Here is a 16,187-nt window from a genome sequence, read left to right on the forward strand (position 1 = left end):
TCTAGAATATTAAACAGGAAAGGACCTGATCAGATGCCAGGCCATAAATCTAAGTGTCGAGCAAGGCAGTGTGGTGCACCGATCAAGGATTTAAGCCTGGAGATAGACTGCTTTGTGTCCAGTTCCCGGCTTGCCCTTTCCCGAAGAGCGTAACTACTTACTTCCTCTGGCTTCGGCTTTCACATCTGTAAAATGTGAATCATCATACCTGCCTTACAGAAATGTGGTATCAGATGCGAGGTGAAAGCTGAGGGTAGCCCCTTCTGTGCAGAGATACTAGGGAAGGAGCAGCAGCGTTAAGACTTGTGCCCTCACGGGGAGAATCTGCTCGATCGTAGGAAAGTCAGTGCTTGCCTGTGATGAGGTTTTTGGGGCGATAGCGGGGTGCGTGGGGTCCAGAGCCGACGACCAAGAAAGAATTCTTGAAGACATCTTTGGTGCGAAAAGGTGATTTTATTGAAGCACAGGGACAGGACCCGTGGGCAGGAAGAGCTGCCCTGGGACCATGAGGAGAGACTGGCTTCTATACTCTGCGTTTTTGGGAGAGGTAAAGTCCAGGGGAAGTTTCCAGTGAGATTTTCACAAGCTAAAGAAGACTCACAGGATACTGGAGGCCTGGTTCTCATCAGGCTAGGGTTGTTATTCCCTCTAGCAAAGCAATTAGCACTAAGGCAGTTAGGAGTTCCTAGAAAAACAGTTTACTCTTCCGGCCTCAAGCATTTGCCAATGGGCTGCAGGAAATTATAATTATAAGGAAATTATAATTATAAGGAAATTAAGTTCTATCCAGGTCTCCTCCTGCCTTTGTTTCCCACATCACTATGGAGGGGTGATGGAGACTTAGGTCCAGCAGGACTATGATCTCTAACAGTTAACCATTTGTTTTTTCCCTTTCCTTTGTTTTTAGGCAGTCAGGAGTGCCTGGGAAATATCACACATATCCCACCTGGGTGGGGAGCGGGGGTGGAGGGGGCAGTGTTTGCGGCCTCTCAGCTTGCCTTAGGCTCCCTCATCACCTGTATCTTGGATTAGAAATTTCCACGAAGAAAAAACAAACAAAAAAAAGAGAGACTTCCTTGATTCCAGCCTAGTGATGGATGTTTCCCTGCCTCGCATCCCAGTGATGTACCGTGCTAACGGGGGATGGAAGAGGAAAAACAAGTCACGGACAATACCGAGTGGTGGAGCCCGCCTGCTCTGTCTGTCTTACTCCCGCGTCACACCAGCTTATCAGGTAGCCCATAAAGAAGAGCTGTAAAGACATGGGGCTGCCCCATTTCCTTCCAGGCGAGAATTTCCCTCAGATCTTATCTCTGCCCGACTCTGAACAGTAGGCCCTGAGACTCTAATCTTGGCTCTGGTCTGACCCTTTGAACTTGTACTAGCTCGTCCCCTGCCGGTGGACCTCAGCTTTCCCTAATGCACCTGGTCCTACTTCTAGAAGCCGCTCCCGACTCCAGCCACGCGGCCAACACCCTTGCCGAGCTGGTCCCCTCTTTCCCCAAGATGGGGCAGTCAGGCCGGGTGCCCCGACTGCTGAACCCCAAGCAGAAAGTGTTACAGGGGTTCGGAGAAAGGAGAGGTCCCTGAGCAGCGTGGCAAGGGCAGCTTTTGAGGAAGAATGAGGGTCTGATCCCTCACATCGGAGTCTTGTGAGCTAGTTCAGGGCTTGGCAAATCGTGGCTCTGGAACCAGAAGCAGCTTGCCACCTATTTCTGTAAATAAAATGTTGTTGGCACACTGTCAGAGTCATTGTTTCAGTGCTACAACAGCAGAACTGTGGAGTTGCAACAGACGCTGTGTGTCCTACAGAGTCTAAAGTGTTTCCTATCGTGCCCTTTACAGAAAAAGGTGTGCTGACCCCTGCCTTAGTGCATCCAACTTCCCCAAGCAGTAAGTGATCTGAGGATCCCGGTCCAGTGAGATTGCTTCACCAACACACAATAGTCCAAAACACTGGGAAAACACTCATCATGTCCCCACACCCCACGGCTATTTGCCATGCATCTTAGTGGATTAGAGGCTCCAAAAAGTCCTACGCAAAAGAAACTTGTTTATCCTTTAACCAGCATTTCCCAAACTTGTTTGATCTACCGAAGCTTTTTTTTCCCCCCCTCAGAACACCTCTTAACAATCTTGAGAAGCTAGCATTCTGCGGACGCCCCTGGTAAACACCAGTTAGGTGGGGTGATCCTGCACTGAGTGATCCAGGGCAGGGGGGGGAGGGTCTCAGTCTGTCCCCACCTCTAATAAGCCAAACGACCTTAGCTGTATTACATACCCTCCAGGGCCCGCTTCCTTATTAGTTGAATGGGTTAATGTGGCTGCCTTATCTCTCTATCTCTTACAGGTTTTTCAGCATTCATGAAAATGGTGTGGAGCAAGCCCATAGTGGTGTCATTGATTTATTTTTAACTAGTTTTGCTTTGATACATTGTTTAGCAGTGACGAAGTGGAGAAAGCACTAAATGAAGGTTATGAGCTCTCTTTTCTGAGCCTTCCTCTATTCCTAACTGGGTTTAAACAACTTCCTTCTCCCCCACAAGGCTTCAGTTACCTCACCCTAGAGTGGTTAACTTCTAAGGACCTTTTAGCTCTGAAATTCTGTGATTCTGTTTGGTCAGATGTTTTCAACTTCCCTACGTATCCAAAACATTGGGGTCTCTCTCACCAAACTTGAAGACTAAATCTCCATGGTTTTCTGGGGAGAGTGTCCTGGTTCAGCACCAGCTGTGAGGATGTGTTAAAGTGTTTCTGGTGTTGCTGACAGCCTAGGAGGCAGGGCTGATCCTTCTGGAAATGTCCACTTGACAATTCTCAACTTGACGTTGGAGCCTTCCTTTTCTTTCTCTTCCATTGCTCAAAGGCTGCTTTGCCCAAACATGAAGTTCAGACAGTTGGTTAACAGATTCGGCAAAACAAAAGAGCTGATATAATGCCTGAAAGACAGTGGGACCACGGATGGAGTGAAAGTTCCCCAACAGGCATGGGATGAAAAGGTTATAAAAGCAGAATCCACATAAAATTCCTTCTGGCCACCTTCTCTGTCATCCACCCCCCTCCCTCCCCCAAATGGTCATTTCCCAACTTCATCAACAGTCCTTGGTCTCAAGGATTCAGAAGCAGTTGAACAAGAGGAGCTTTATGAAAAAGGTGAGAATCTACTGAAAAATACCCTCCTCGCCCATGAATTTAGGAAAATCCCAGAAAATTTTGCCTAGGTCAAAAGGTCTGTAGCATGATGACTATGGGCCCAAATGTGGAGGGATGATTTGAGGAATGAGGGTTGTGCCTTTTCGTTTCTATGGAGAAAACGCCTGCCTATGGAATCCTCCGGGGGACTGGAGGGGAGTGTAGGGGGACTCAGAATACCTCGGAGGCCACTGAACCCATGCCCTCTGGTCAGCCGTTCAGCACAAATACTTACTTGGCGCCCTACTGAATTGGAAGTTCTCTGGGGACATAGTGATGTGGGTCAAACACAATTACTGCCCTAAAGGAGCTTAGAATCTTCTTGAGAAGGCAAGCCTCGTGTACGTGAATATGATTAAATAAATGTGTGCAGCAGGCTGAATGCTAACAGACCTGAGAAAAGGGAATGCCTAGCAAGGAGTAGGAATGATGGCTAAGAATTCGTAGCAACTGGAAGCCTCCTCTATTTTCAAACTCCCGGAAATGGAAGTTCCACGCTCTCCTAGGTGACCTCCGCCAATGTTTAATGAATCCTTTCTTGCAGCCTCCTTTGAGTCATATACCACCTTTGGCTGTGGGAAATGCTTGACTTTCCTAGGCCCAAGGACGGCCAGCCTCTGTTTCCCCAGTCCATTTGCTTCCCTCTGTATAGGTGGAGGAAGGATGAAAAAAGGCTGAAGTCATGCTGTTTCGTCCTGGCTCTCTTTCCATGGGGACTGAACAGCTTATTGCTCCATTCCTTGGGGGCCAGGGTGCCTCTCGGGGACAGTCAGACGGGCCTGAGGAGGAGACTCATCCCGGAATATCTTCCTCTCTACGTGGGGCAGCTGGTCTGGCTGGAGGCTCAGCTCCAGGAAATGTGTCATCTGAATCAAGGTGACCCCTGCTGTCCCTTCTGTCTCCTGAGCTGCACAGACACAGAGCATGCCGTGAGGATGACTGGGAACTGAATGCGATTCCCTGAGTACCCCCCACTCCCCAACCCCTACAACCTTCTGGGAACTTCCTGACACAGATGAATTGCAACCGAGCCCTTGGATTGAAAAGGATTGGGCCAGGCCTTCGAGGTCCTGGGTGTGAGCACCTCAGCCTCTTCTGCTTGCTCCCGGAACATCTCGCCCTCTCTTCATCAGAGCTAAACACCACGGAACACTCCCTTGAGGAGTACTGAAACCTAGCCAGAAGAGGCTTTTGGCTGGGCCATGAGGCAGAGGGTGCAAATGTGGTCTGCTCCCCGCACCTGGTCCCTGTGCTCCTGTTGCCTGCTGCCGGCATGGCTCATGCAGTTCCCATGCCCACCGTTAGCTTATGGCTTGCCATCCTCTGAAAGAGCTTCTCCTTCTGCCCCGGGGGTGCCTTTGAGGCATAACTGATTTTCCCATTTCGTTGAGAAACCAAGGCCAGGACCGGTTAAATGGCTCTGTCTAGAATTTAGCACTTTTACCAGTCGGGACCCCACCCAGTCCGGAGGGTGTCCGGTGGGAACGAGCACTCCCTCCGAGGCTCAACTCACAGGTCCTGTTTATCCGGAGCCTCCTTTGCCACAGGACGAGAGCCACAAGCGTGAGGGGGAAGAGCACCGTAGAGACAGGAGTCAGGATCCGAGAGATGTTTCTCTCTCCTGGAGAAGCCCTGGAGTGGAAGTAACAGGTGGGGATGAGAGGAGTGCAGGGGAGGGCGGGCGGGAGCTGGACAGGAGACCGAAGGCCATTCGGCCCTCGCCCCTCGCTTTACAGGTGAGAAGCTGAGGTGAGGGAAGTCGGCTCCCCTTATTCCCGCGGCGGGGTCGTAGCAGAGCTGGGACGGGAGCCCCCGTCTTGTCCCTACTGCACCGAGTGTGAGGCAGGTGGGGGCCACTCTGTGTCACCGTGGGAAAGAGGACTGAGTGAGAGGCAGGGAATCCACCCTGGGCATGGGGCTCTGCCCCATGGTTTCACGGTCTTCCCCTGTGGCTTCAGCAAGTACCTCCCCTGTCTGGAGCTTTTGTTCCTCATCTTTTACAAAAAAGTCCCAAAGGTTCCACCTAAATATTCTGTTACTCTTTTCTTTTGATCTTTGCTTGAAAACCACATGAAAACACTCAGGGTTTCTTAGCAAGGAGCCTTGAACGAGGGAGGGTCTGTGATGTTTATGGGCCTTGCCCTTTGCTGTCCTGAGGTGACAAAGGGAGAGAAGTGAGCGGGTTGGGGGGGTGGGGGCGCAGAGGTCAGCCCAGGGAGGGGCATGCCTGGAGTAGGGCAGAGAGGAGGGGCTGGGAGTTTACCTCTTCATGGAATACCCCTTGCCCAGGGGCCTCCTGGGCCCAGCTGCCAGGACCTGGCTCGGTGTTGCTTGGGGATCGCTGTATCCAGCAGGCGTGTCTAGGTCCCCTTCGGTAGCTCCCTCCTCAGACGCCACCTGTATGCTGGAGGGCCCCAGGGTCCACACGCCTGCAGCTGGGGTAGTTCCTTCAATGGAGCCCAGGGCTTGGGGCTTAGCAATGGCTGTTGCTTCTTGCAAGATTTCCTGCACCCGTTTTTCTGAGACCAGAGTTGTTGGCCTGATGGTCCCTATGACCTTCCCAACTACATCCAGAGCTGTTCTGACCCTCTCTGCTTCTTCTTGTGGCCTATCGGCCTCAGTAGTTGTTATCTCCCTCCCTTCCTCGCTGGGCCTGCCCGAATCCCCTACCGAGCCGTTGGTGTCCCACACCCAAACACCTTCTGTCGTATTGGACATATCTCCGATGGTTGAAGCCGAACTCTCTGGAATGGGGACTGTTGTCCGGACAGAACTCTCTACCCGACTACCTGTCCCTAGAGCTGCTGCCCCATTTGTTCCTGGGGTCTGCCTGATCTCAGTGGACGCTGTTGTTTTCCTGGTTCCTGGAGTCAGAGCAAATCTGTGGAATCCTGTCCCTTGTCTTTCTGTCATCCGGGAGGTTGCTGGGGTCCATCTGTTGGCCACCGGTGTTGCTGTTCCAAGGGATGCCACGACGAGCTCACCCGCAGCCAGAGTGGGTGGGGGGACGGCGCTGGAAAGACCTGTCAATGGCGGAAGGAGACCGCATAGGAAGGCTATCCCAGCTGCCTACAGGATTTAGCAAAAGATCCCAGGCTTAAAGTGTTTGCCCCAAGGAATGCACCCTCATTAAGCAACACAGTCTTGGGTCAATATGTTGGATAAAATAAAAATGGGGGAAAACCGGGTGGAATCTCTAATCTTTTTGCAAATGTTGACATTTTATGGTCCTTTCTCTCTCTCTGTTTTATGCCCACAGTCTCTACTGAGCTGTCCTGCATGCCCATACTGGCCTCTTTCCCACAGCCCACCACATACTGGTCCTTAAATAGAGCAGCCAATCTCAGCAGATGGTTAGAGTGACATTGAACAAGACAAATGCAATCCCAGGCGCTGCCTCTCTCCTCGTCTTCCACTGCCTGGGCGCCCTTCCCCAGGCTCTGGGTGCCCGATTCTGGGTCACTTCTCTGGAACCTGCCACACAGAGCATGGACCTCGAAGCTGTCAGATGTCTGCTAAGGGGCTCGGTCTCAGGAAGAGCCTCTTTTGTCCCGCATCTCTTACCTGCTCTGCTTGTCTGAACAAAGAGACATCATGCGCCTAAGAAGCCATATTATTCAATTCAACTTCTTGGAGTCCTCTCCAAAAACACATGCCACAAAATGTGGGGGGATTTGGGTGAGGCAGTCTGCATGCATTCATTTTGGAAGTTTTTCCTAATATCTACCTTCCCGAAGGTAATTTCTTTCTGAAATGAAAGCCTACTTTTTTTTTTTTTTTTTAGTTTATTTATTTATTTCGAGAGAGACAGAGACAGAGCAAGCAGAGGAGGGGCAGAGGAGGAGAGAGAGAGAGAGAGAAAGAGAGAGAGTCCCAAGTAGGCTCTTCACTGCCAGTGCAGAGCCAGACATGGGGCTTCAACTCACGCAACTGTGAGATCATGACCTGGGCCGAAACCAAGAGTTGTATGCTCAACCGACTGAGCCACCCAGGCGCCCCTGAAAGCCTACTTCTTAAAGTCCTTGTCCCACCCCCAGCTTTTCCTCATCGCTCCCCTCAGGTTTAAGGGCCTCTTGGACTGGACAGTCTTCTCCCACACCTTCTCCTTCCCAGCATTCCCCTCACCAGACTTGACCCACCGGCCGTCAGCCCATACCTGCAGAGACGGTCAGATTCATGCTGAAGAAGAACATGTCGTTTCTCTTCCCAATGCCACAGCGGTAGCGGCCCACATCATCCGGGGACAGTTGGGACAGCCTCACCACAAACAAGCCTCTCTGCGGGAAGTCTGCAAATGTCACACGGCCACGGTAGCCAAGATGAGCGTAGCCGGTGGTGGACACAATGGTGTGGCAGAACGACGTCAGGGGGCTCAGACGGCACCAGTATTTTCGCTCGTATACGTTGATGGCCAAGGGGGCATAATGGCACTGGATGGTGACAGTTCCCCCCGGCTCCCCAGACACCAGCCTCGGGCCCTTTAGTGCGTTTGCGTCTGCGGGCAGAGAGAGGGAAAAAAATGGTCAAAAGGGAGGGAGATTCGCGAAAGGTCACGGTGGGGAGGTACGAGCTCCAGACTCTGTCGGAATTAGGGAATAGGCCAGAAAAACACCTTCGTGAAAGTGAGGCGAGGAAGAATCAACATAGAAATGTCAGAGCTTAGCCCCTGGATCGGGAGTACCCCAAGATACAGAATGCAGCTGTATCCAGGGCCCCATGTGAGAGACAGAAATGCAGGAATACTCTTTCCAACTGTTAGCTGGCTCCTATCATGTGCCAGACTTTCTCCTACGAGTCCGTCCGGGGCCTGGGTCAACATCTGACAAGAGGGCTGCAGTCCGGTTGGTGGAGCGAATACACAAGAGATAGTTCGATGGTAAGAACAGGTTAGTGTGCTTTCCCCCGAGTGGAGAGGGTGCCTGAAACACCGGTATCCCGGTCCACTTGGTGGGTACATCCCCAGACCGGTGACTGGGGATGTGTTCACCCCCCGCATTTTCCGGCAGAGGGTAAACAACCACACGCCCCCATCAACGCACAGCTGAACGGGCCTGCGAACACACCCGCTTTGGTAACAGGTGGAAATCGTGGTCGAACCTGCCCACGGCCTGTTTACTGAATGACATTAACTCGCTCTGGGGCGAGCAGAAACAAGGCTTGTCGTGTCTCTCACTGTCTCTTCACACGGCCTCTGCTGCTTGATGAATCGCAGGCATAACCCCACTCACAGTCTCCCTCGGATGGGGAAAAAGTCCAGCCTGGCCCAGGGTGGTAAGGTCAGTCCAGTCCAACGACTGGCTGCCGTTCCAGTCTCTTTGCTCTACTCCTTCTACTCAAAACTGGTGTTTAGGCCCATCGGGGACTGGGTACAGAGGAACAGAGGGGAAGGTGAGGCGGAGAGTTGTGCTCTGTTCACCATGCTCTCTGGGCACACGGGCGGCCAGAGCTCTTCCTGGGACTTTTGCCTCCCAGACCCTTCCATGGCCTCTGGCTGCAGTTCCCTCCCGGCAAGAACTGTCTCTCCGGCTGGCCTTTTGGGCCTCCCCCCCCACCACTAAACCTATGACGGCTGGCCACCTGCCCTTCCTTTTGGGGTCACAGTCCTTTCTGGGTGGCCTTCGTGGAAGAGTCCCCAGGCCAGCTCCTTTCGGCAGGTTCCAGGAAACGCCTTTGTTCTGCTGTCAGGAGAAGCCGGGACATAGGAAAAACTCACTGAGTGTCTTCCTACAGATTCCTTCTCTGAACTTGGCTGAACGGGAGGGGGCAGCGATCCCTCCTGTCTCCCCAGGCAAGTGGAGGAGGGCTCTCCCGGTGAGCTCTGCTGGGGGCTCACGATTCTTCAGACGGCTACACGGCGGGCTATTGCAGGGACAACCGGCTTTATAACCGCTCTGCGCGTTCCTGCCCAGGCAGCAGAATATCTTGCTTTAGGCTGTGGGTACCTGGCGCGTATCAACTCGGTCAGTGTCTTTAGAGCCTCGGAAGACAAGTAGGTTCAGTTTAATACCCAAGTTTAATATCCTGTTGCCCATAGTGGCTACATAATTGCAAAGCCCAGTGCTAAACGAAAATGCGGAGCCCCTTGTTGCAAAATTATTAACCCCTTATTCCCCAGGGTAATAGCAGAGCATTAAACCCAGCCTTCTTAGCTCGTCGAGCTGGCCCTGTCTGTTGCATATGTCCGGAGGTCTAATTCTAGAAGACTCAGGGCCATAAAAGCCACGACTACATCAATATTCACGGTAGGTGTAATTACATGACGCATCACCAACTGTGCCGCTCTTAATCAGGATAAGTGGCAATTTATCATTAAGAGTCAAGAATATTCAGTTACAAACAAGGACCATCTCAGGACAACATTGGTAGTGCCCTGATAAAGTGTTCGTGCCCTAGCTTTCAGGAATTCTTGTGATCTACTTGTGGCACACACGAGACAATCTTTTGTATGTCTCTTCCACGAATCGGCAGGACGGGGCAGTCCGACCTCCCTGTAGAAAGCTGATTGAGAATCCTTAACCAGGGCCTCCTGGGTGGCTCAGCTCAGGTCATGATCTCATGGTTTGTGAGTTCAAGCCCCACAATTGGGCTCGCTGCTGTCAGCACAGAGCCCACTTTGTATTCTCTCTCTCTCTCTCTCTCTCTCTCAAAAATAAACTTTAAAAGAAAGAGTCTGTAATCAGCTCTTGCAATGAACATTTTTTTTCTTTTATTAATACCAAATTTAACTTGCCCTTAAGACCTCAGTAGATTACTGATCAGTAGCTCCTAGTTATACATAATTAAGGTATATATGTTATATTATGTATAATTTGGAATGTATTTGGTATGTATTATATGTCATTTGGATTTTTTTTTATTTTTTAATGTTTTATTCTTTATTTTTGAGGGACAGAGAGAGAGATAGCGAGAGAGAACGCAAGCAGAGAGAGGGGCAGAGAGAGGGGGAGACAGAATCCGAAGCAGGCTCCAGGCTCCGAGCTGTCAGCACAGAGCCTGATGCGGGACTCAAACCCATGAACCATGAAATCGTGACCTGAGCCGAAGTAGGATGCTTAATGGACTGAGCCATCCAGATGCCCCCATGTCATTTGGAATTTTTATTAGTCACCTATGGAAATTAAAGAAAGAGTTAGCACTTTAGATCAACGTGGTGCTCATCTGGGACCCCTGATGCAGATTCTCTGCCCTTCAGTGGAGACAGATGCCCTGAACTCATTCACCCATCATTTCCCGGCAGTCGTCTGTGGCTATGGCTTCTCCCAGAGAGGAGCAAGTTGGGGTAGGGTGGCTGCAGATGTGGGGCAGCCATGGACCAGAGACCAACTCTGTCTGAGAGAGCACAAGAGGTTTGAGGCAGGACAGAGGGAGAGTCATTGCACCTGCGATGGATGTCTTCCCTCTCCCGCAGAGGGGTGAGAAAGGAGTGAGTGTTTCCTTGGCCCAGAGGCGGTGTGCAGAGGGCAGAGAGACGGTCCGCAGGCATCTGAGATGGGGTCTTCTCTGTGGAGGGGTCAAAGCAGAACCTGGGGCGAAGGGAGGAGATGGGCCATCAGGGGACCATCTAAGTTCACAAATGCACCCACAAAAGAAAGAGCCAGCTCTAAACTCCTGCCAGGCCAGAGAGCTCCAGGCCACCCCAGCAAGCAAGAGCTTCCTGTCTATTGCCTCTCCTCCCTTTTGCTCCTGGGACCCTGCTGGGGTCCTGAGCCCCAAGTGCCAACATGGGGAGGAGGCAGAAGAGAGGAACAGAGAAGACGGCCACTGCGTCCCCCCTGCAGCGTCTTCCTGACCGTAGGCCTTGGGTAGATGATGGGGCATATCGTTGAAGGAAGATTAAAGGGCCAACCAAAATATTTAACTGCACACTTAGAACTTCAAATTTAGCATTCGAGAGTGAAAGAAATTCAGTCAGAACTCTCACCTACACTAATATGTTAACAGAAAAATCATGGGCCTGCCTGAGTTTTCATCTGGGGGCTTCGGTTTCTACGGAAAAATTTTAAAGGGGCTGGGGGGAGATTAAAATAAAGAGATGGTCTGATTATAGTACAGAGTTCTTGCTCCTGTATTAGTTACCCTTGATTCATTAATATTCTGATTTTTTTGGGGCACCTGGGTGGCTCAGTCCGTTAAGCATCTGACTTCGGCTCAGGTCACAATCTCGCAGTTTGTGAGTTTGAGCCCTTCGTAAGGCTGTGCTGACAGCTCATAGCCTGGAGCCTGCTTCGGATTCTGTCTTCCTCTCTCTCTGCCCCTTCCCCGCTTGTGATCTCTCTCTCTCTCTCTCAAAAATAAACATTAAAATAAAATAAAATAAAATGCCGACCACAGCACATAGGGCCATTTGTCATCTGAGCCGGATCTATACCTGGCCAGGCTCACCACACCAGCCTGCCAGCACCTATTGGCAAGATTCTGTCTTTCATCCACCCGCCCTTAGCGCAGGGCATACGGTCAGCCCTCCATAAATGTATGTTTACTATATTTACTAAATCAGTAAATGCATAGATGTAAATTTTATTGACCCATCTCGTTTCTTTGTCAACTCCAAACTGTTTCATGTAGGACAGATCTGCACCTTGAAGTCCTTAGTACTGGGCCTGGCACTGAGTGTTTTTTGAATGAGTGGGAATGAGCCCTCTGCCTGCTGTCTTTTATACACAAGCCCTGGAACCCTTATCTTGCAAATGCAGCCGACTTTCAGCCATCAACTTGAATGGAAGAGAGCAGAGATATTGGGCATAGCAAGACAGTGAATCTTCTAGAAAAGATCAAAACAGGCATACGCCCTCTCTCTTGCCTCTCCCATTCCCCCTGGGCCTAGATCTGACCACTCCCTGCATCCACTGCAGGGCCTTGGATCCCCGGAGAGAAAGCCGGGGTATGCCCAAAACTTCCGTGGGAGCCCTGAACGCCACCGAGGGCCCGCCAGAAATCTCTGCAGCCTGGAAGGCACGGGGCTCATCCCGCAAGCTCTGAGTCTGGGCTGGGTTTGGGACTCACCTTGCAACAGGCACAGCGTGAGGAAGATGGGCAATTTCCATCCTGCCCTCTGCTTGGTGACCTGCAAAAAACGCTGCAGTGGACGAAGCCTGAGAGGGTGCGGAGCAGGGAGACCTGGGCCGAGCCCCTTCTCTCTCCAGGACCTCAGTTTGCTCAGCGCTGCGGCTGGATGGGCTACAGCCAACCAAGAGCAGGGCGGGAACTGCCCCCTCTGAGACCAGCGTGACTCCATCTCTCACTCCTAAGCACGCCTGTTTGGCCTGGGTCACCACCACCAAGGCTACAACGTTCCTACCCTCGGGGTTTCTGGGTTCAGAAGAGGTGGACTCCCCCTGTAGGATCCCAGCCCCCGCACCCGCCTGTCAGTGTGGAGCTCCGAATTTGGGGGAGCCACAGAGAGTGGAAAGACCACACACTTGAAGCTTACACCTAGCCCGGAATCGGGGGGGGGGGGGGAGGGGGGTGTCAGTCTCCTCTCCAGGGAAATGAGTAAATGCGTAAGGGGGCTGTTGCACAAGTGAAACTCGATTGTGTCAGCAGTGCTGGCAGTGTGCTCCATGCAGAGCAGCAACCTCCCCCTTCCCCCTTCCCCCCTTCTATTTTGCGGAAGGAGAATTGATTCCTTCAAGGGAAGCCTTCTGTTTCACTGGGCGTGTACCTCCGGTCAGTAACAAGGAGTTAAAAATGAGCTATCGGGGGTGGAGGGGGGGGGGGTGCCTGGGTGGCTCAGTCGGTTGAGCCTCAGACTTGGGCTCAGGTCATGACCTTAAGGTCTGTGGGTTCGAGCCCCACGTAGGGCTCTGTGCTGACAGCTCAGAGCCTGAAACCTGCTTCGGATTCCGTGTCTCCCTCTCTCTCTGACCCTCCCCCGTTCATGCTCTGTCTCTCTCTGTCTCAAAGATAAATAAACCTTAAAAAAAAAAATTAAAAATGAGCTGTCGGAAAAAGCAATTGTCTGCGTGACTGTCCTCGTCTGTCTCTTCTCCACAACGTCTAGAAAGCCCTCCCTGTCCTCCCGTCCACACTGATCTCCCTCTGCTCTGGTCTCTCCTGCCGGCCTGGGGTGGGACTTTGCGTGTCATCTCTGCCCCCAGGCTCTGGAACAGGATGCAGGACAGTGTAGGAGCACAGCACACAGCTATTGTGAACTGACCACTCCCGTAACAGACACCATACTGATCCCTACTCAACAGTCTTCCTTTGTCTGCTGATTATAAAGACAGAGATTGTACATCATACTTCATTTGTATTCCTCCTAGGGTTTTCAAGAATGCTTTTTGATTAATCAAAAATCTGTGCTTTGAATCTGTCTACTGCCTACAGTTCTTGGGACCTGTAAAAAAAAAAAAAAAAAAAAGGCAAACTAAAGTTAGCCATCACTGTCTCCTTCCTCCTCTAATCCCTGCCTCACTAATGTTGAGGATTGGAGCAGATAGTCAGCGGTCTGGGCCATGGGCAGGAGACGCTCACCCACCCCCTCTGGCCCAACTAGACAAAGCCATGCAAGGCCGCTGGCCAGGCTGGGGCATAGACTGAAAGAGGAGAAAAAGGAATGGGGGAGGCAAGAAGTAGGAGGCAGAGAAGAAACGAAGGGAAGGGAAGGGAGAGTAGAGGACACGAGGATGGTAGGCTCCATGGGTTGGCCCTGGAGCTGCAAACTGTCCACCCCAGCTCGGCTCTGCGCAACCAGCCCCCGCCAAAGCCTTGGCTACTCTATCCAGGTAGAGCCCCGAGACTGGCTGGGGTTGGAAAAGCCCTCGGGCTTCTCATGCCTCCTCCACCTCATGCCTCATGTCCCCATCTTGGGCAATGCCATGGCAGCCATAGGCCCTCTGTGCCGTCCAGAGCTTTCTGGCTGCCTGCCCTCCCCCAGAGGCTCTCCAGGTGTGCCTGCGCCTAATCTGTTTGTTTGATTAATGTCCACCAAGCCCAGGTTCCTAGGGCTGGTTTTCCCAACGCACTAGGTGCTGACACAGCACAGGTTGAGGTCAAAGTCTGTAGACCACACCACCCGCTTCCTCTGGAGTCCCCTGGGGCAGCAATCTCTAGGCAGGAGCAAAAACCGCCTGGCCTCCGAGGGGCAATGAGGAAGCACAGAGTGTGAGATAAAAGGCCTCCAGGGTGCTATTAGCCTTGATCCGAGGCTGAAAAGACTATATTGGAGGAAATGTCTCCAAGTCCCCCACCCTGCCAATGACCTTCAGAAAGCCTTTCTCCAGGATACAGAGGGCCCTAACTCAGCAGCCTGGGGCTACAGGCCTTTGTTATAATGCACAACATCTTAGGGGGTGAGGGCCACATGGTGGGGGGGGGGCACATTCATCCCCTGGTCCTGCCAGGAAGGACATCTATCTCATCTTCAACATTTATTTATTTTTGGGACAGAGAAAGACAGAGCATGAACGGGGGAGGGGCAGAGAGAGAGGGAGACACAGAACCAGAAACAGGCTCCAGGCTCTGAGCCATCAGCCCAGAGCCTGACGCGGGGCTCGAACTCCCGGACCGCGAGATCGTGGTGTGGCTGAAGTCGGACGCTTCACCGACTGCACCACCCAGGCGCCCCTCTATCTCATCTTCAACACAGGCTGCTCTACGACTCCCCGGATCCCTACTGGCCACCCCCTACTCACCCCCCACCCCCCCCCCCCCCCCCCCCTACCAGGCCCACCCCTCTCCTATTCCCTACCCCTGGGGCAGCTGACAAGAAAGAAATGAGCCCCTGTGGTACAGAGAGAAGTGCACAGAACCAGGACTCAGGAGTTTTGCTTTGCCTGTGGCTGATGGAATGACCTAGAACAATGCATCCTTGTCTCCACTCTAGCAGAAGAACTTTGTGGATCTCCATGTTTCCCTCTCTTTCTGACATTTGTTGGTTCTACATTACTTAGGGCCTCAAAGGAATCTTGCACTCTGGTGGGAGGGAGAGTCGAGGGGATCAGGAGAGCTGGGAGGTGGGAGGGCAGTGTTGCAGCCTGGACCCCACAGACCTTTCCTGGCCCCCTGGGAGTGAGCCCGGCCTGCTGTGGGGAGGGCCCCTGAATGCATGCTTGAGAACTGCTGCAGAAATTCACCACCCCCCACTGGGAGACAGGACCCCAGCCTGGGGTGGGGGGGTAGGCGGAGGGGGGAAGCCGCATCTCACCTGTCCTTCTCCGGGCTTAGCTGAGGCTTCTCTATCCATCTCAGCCCAGAAGTAAAATCCACCCGGACTTTTCTTTTTCTCTCTCTCTTTGAGATGCTGGTGTTTGGACACCTTCTAGCGTCTTCCCTCTAACCTTGAGACTGAGAAGGCAGCACCGGAGCGCTGGAAAGCAGCTGGGGCTATAGCCCCGGAAGCTTCAAGTGCGAGACGTAGTTGTGCCCCTCGCCCCTCCACACCTGCAGCGAGTCAGGGCACATCGGGCCTCGGCTTCTAGTTCTTCTGGGGGGGAGCCAGCCCTGGCTCCTTGTGGTCCTTCCTGTCACTTACTCTTGAAGAACTCTTCCAGGGGTGGTGACAGTGGCATCAGAGAAAACGCACGGACCTCCGTTCTTCCACTTCTCATTTCCCCTCCAGTCCAGAGCCCCAGATTTTTCAGGATGCCCCAGTGTAGCTGACCCCTGTAGGGTGATGATGAGACAATCTGGGGAGGGGAGAAAATTCAGGAGAGGAATTCCCCTATGGTCTGGCTGGGCAGCTGGTGCCTTCTGCTGGCCTGACCCCTTAGGCTCCCAGGGAGAGCCAGTTCGGGTCATGGACTCCCTGCTCAACTGCATGCCTGACAGTCGCTAATTCATGCTCCAGCCAAAGCACCGTCCAGGAAATGAGATGACCTCCACAGAAAGAGAGCACTGACCCACGGGGCTCATCCCAAAGGAGGAAGGACAGCCAACAGGCTTAAACATAACCCCAACATTTTGCTTTGGGAAATGTCATGGGTGGGCTCTTTTCCTCGTAAGGGATGTCATGCCTACCTCTGTTGGCTCTAAAAGAAGGTCCTCACCAGGGCCCC

General features: G+C 52.5%; 1 protein-coding gene across 3 annotated transcripts; it reads right to left on the reverse strand.

Moving 5' to 3' along the window:
* Window positions 1-2,389: 2,389 nt before the first annotated feature.
* On the reverse strand, window positions 2,390-15,772 carry FCAMR (Fc alpha and mu receptor). 3 transcript variants are annotated; one of them, XM_045456696.1, is made up of 7 exons: window positions 15,338-15,772; window positions 12,196-12,256; window positions 10,572-10,715; window positions 7,349-7,687; window positions 5,456-6,215; window positions 4,706-4,824; window positions 2,390-4,099 (listed from the first exon to the last, which is right to left on the reverse strand). In XM_045456696.1, exons 1-7 carry the CDS (start codon window positions 15,374-15,376, stop codon window positions 3,918-3,920), a joined length of 1,644 nt encoding a protein of 547 aa, XP_045312652.1. In that variant the 5' UTR covers window positions 15,377-15,772; the 3' UTR covers window positions 2,390-3,917. The 3 variants fall into 3 exon arrangements, with proteins under 3 accessions (XP_045312652.1, XP_045312653.1, XP_045312651.1); XM_045456697.1 differs by having other exon boundaries at window positions 2,390-2,939; window positions 12,196-12,268; XM_045456695.1 differs by having other exon boundaries at window positions 12,196-12,268.
* Window positions 15,773-16,187: the final 415 nt, after the last annotated feature.

The sequence above is a fragment of the Leopardus geoffroyi genome, chromosome C3 (assembly GCF_018350155.1).
Source record: "Leopardus geoffroyi isolate Oge1 chromosome C3, O.geoffroyi_Oge1_pat1.0, whole genome shotgun sequence".
NCBI classification, from domain to species: domain Eukaryota; kingdom Metazoa; phylum Chordata; class Mammalia; order Carnivora; family Felidae; genus Leopardus; species Leopardus geoffroyi.